Below are 1,740 nucleotides of genomic sequence, written 5' to 3'. Positions count from 1 at the left end.
GCAGCGAATCGCTTCAACACGTGTATTTCGGTTTATTCACAGCATTAATTTTGTTATTCTACAGTATTGTTGTTTTATAGTTATTTGTTAATGTAACCCAATTTGTGTTCTTGAAATTGAAAAGGATATCGCATTGTGTTTGTTACTTTCGTTGCAGTTGTATATGTCTTAAGTGTAATTTGGCTTGGCTTCCTATTTATGGACATGCTTTTATTTTGAAGGACAGTTAGCCGCTGTTGACAGGAAGTTGTTGTTGCTATGGAAACAACGTGACGGAGATTAACGGAGAAAAGTAATATCTACATATAAAGACGGAGAAAGTAAACAATAACGTTTATGGTTACGTGTTAGCACCCCCCGAAGAGGCACAAGCTCTTACGTTGATAATTCACACACGGCATATTGCACGTCTGTCCGTCCTGGGAGAGGGATCCCTCCTCTGTTGCTCTCCCTGAGCTTTCTCCCATGTTCCCCTTTAAACTGTGGGCTTTCTCTGGAAGTTTTTCCTTGTACGATGTGAGGATCTAAGGACAGAGGGTGTCGTATTGTCATACTGATATTCTGTGCAAACTGTGAAGTCCACTGAGACAAATGTAACATTTGTGATATTGGGCTATATAAATAAACATTGATTGATTGATTGATTGATTGATATTGGAGATTTCAATTTGAAAAAAAATGGGGAAAAAACAAACAAAACGCATATCCGAATAACGAAATTGAAAACCGAATAGTACTCCAACGAACGAATATTCGGGTACAGCCCTAATAGGAACATCTTATTTATTCTACATCCTCACAAACATATAAGTGTTAAACATTACATCAAATGAATAACAAGAGACAAATACAGTCAGCTGTGTCTCTATCCAGAGCCCTATCTATCTATACGGCGCTGTCTCTACCCAGACATCCCATTCTACACTCGATCCTAATCCCTGTAACGTCAGGGCGATGTGCCCCTGCGTCATGACGTCACCTGAAGATGGCTGTCTCACCTGTCCTCTGAGGATGAAGGAGTTCCGGCCCGCGGGCCTCGCTCAGCGTCGCTCCCCGGCCTGATGGCTCCGATCCCGGCATGAGATGCTCCGCGACGCCCCGCTGATCCGAGAGGACCTGAGAGAACCGGAGGGAGAGGTACTCACCGATAAATAATAATAAACACCGGAAACAGAAGAGCTTACCTTCAAAATAAAACGTCATGAATCAATATAGGAAACCAGAAGAACCATCTTTCAACATTTTAATAAAAAATACATATCAAACTCATCCCTGATGACCTGTGTCTGTTTCTGATCAGTTTCATATTGATCTTTAAATTACTTACACTTGCAATGCTTTTATTTTGTAGATACAGACAGGAAGTGTGTTAGAAATGGAGCGGATCGATGACGCTTCGGCGGTGATGACAAACAGTGAGGAGGCGGAGCCAGGAGAGCAGGGGACGGAGCCAGGAGAGCAGGGGGCGGAGCCAGGAGAACAGGGGGCGGTGCTTATACTGAGAGATGAGGAGGGAAGGTGTCACTCAGCTTCCTGCAGGTCAGAGGTCGAGGCGCCCCCCCCCAGCTCTGATGATGATGATGATGATGATGATGATGATGATGATGATGATGATAATGAAGATGCCTCCCCCACCCCGGGGTGCAGGAACACGTTTGACAGCAGGAGACAAAGCTCTCCAGATGATCAGCTGCAGTCCAGGAGGCCGGACATCGCCCTCATCTTCTCCAGGTGAGAGGG

The 1,740-nt window shown here is 44.7% G+C and overlaps 1 protein-coding gene across 1 annotated transcript; it reads left to right on the top strand.

Annotated features, from left to right (window-relative positions):
• Positions 1–987: 987 nt before the first annotated feature.
• Positions 988–1,731, top strand: LOC104967991 (nucleolar transcription factor 1-like; the record flags this gene model as incomplete). Its single annotated transcript, XM_010797530.1, has 2 exons — positions 988–1,137; positions 1,352–1,731. Coding segments are annotated over exons 1-2 (434 nt in total), but the record flags the coding sequence as incomplete, so codon positions are not given.
• Between the last annotated feature and the right edge of the window lie 9 nt (positions 1,732–1,740).

The sequence above is a fragment of the Notothenia coriiceps genome, unplaced genomic scaffold (assembly GCF_000735185.1).
Source record: "Notothenia coriiceps isolate Sejong01 unplaced genomic scaffold, NC01 NC01_scaffold00038117, whole genome shotgun sequence".
Classification (NCBI taxonomy): Eukaryota; Metazoa; Chordata; class Actinopteri; order Perciformes; family Nototheniidae; genus Notothenia; species Notothenia coriiceps.
The sequence above is the reverse complement of the archived record's forward strand: the minus strand, read 5'-3'. Positions and strand labels throughout refer to the sequence as shown.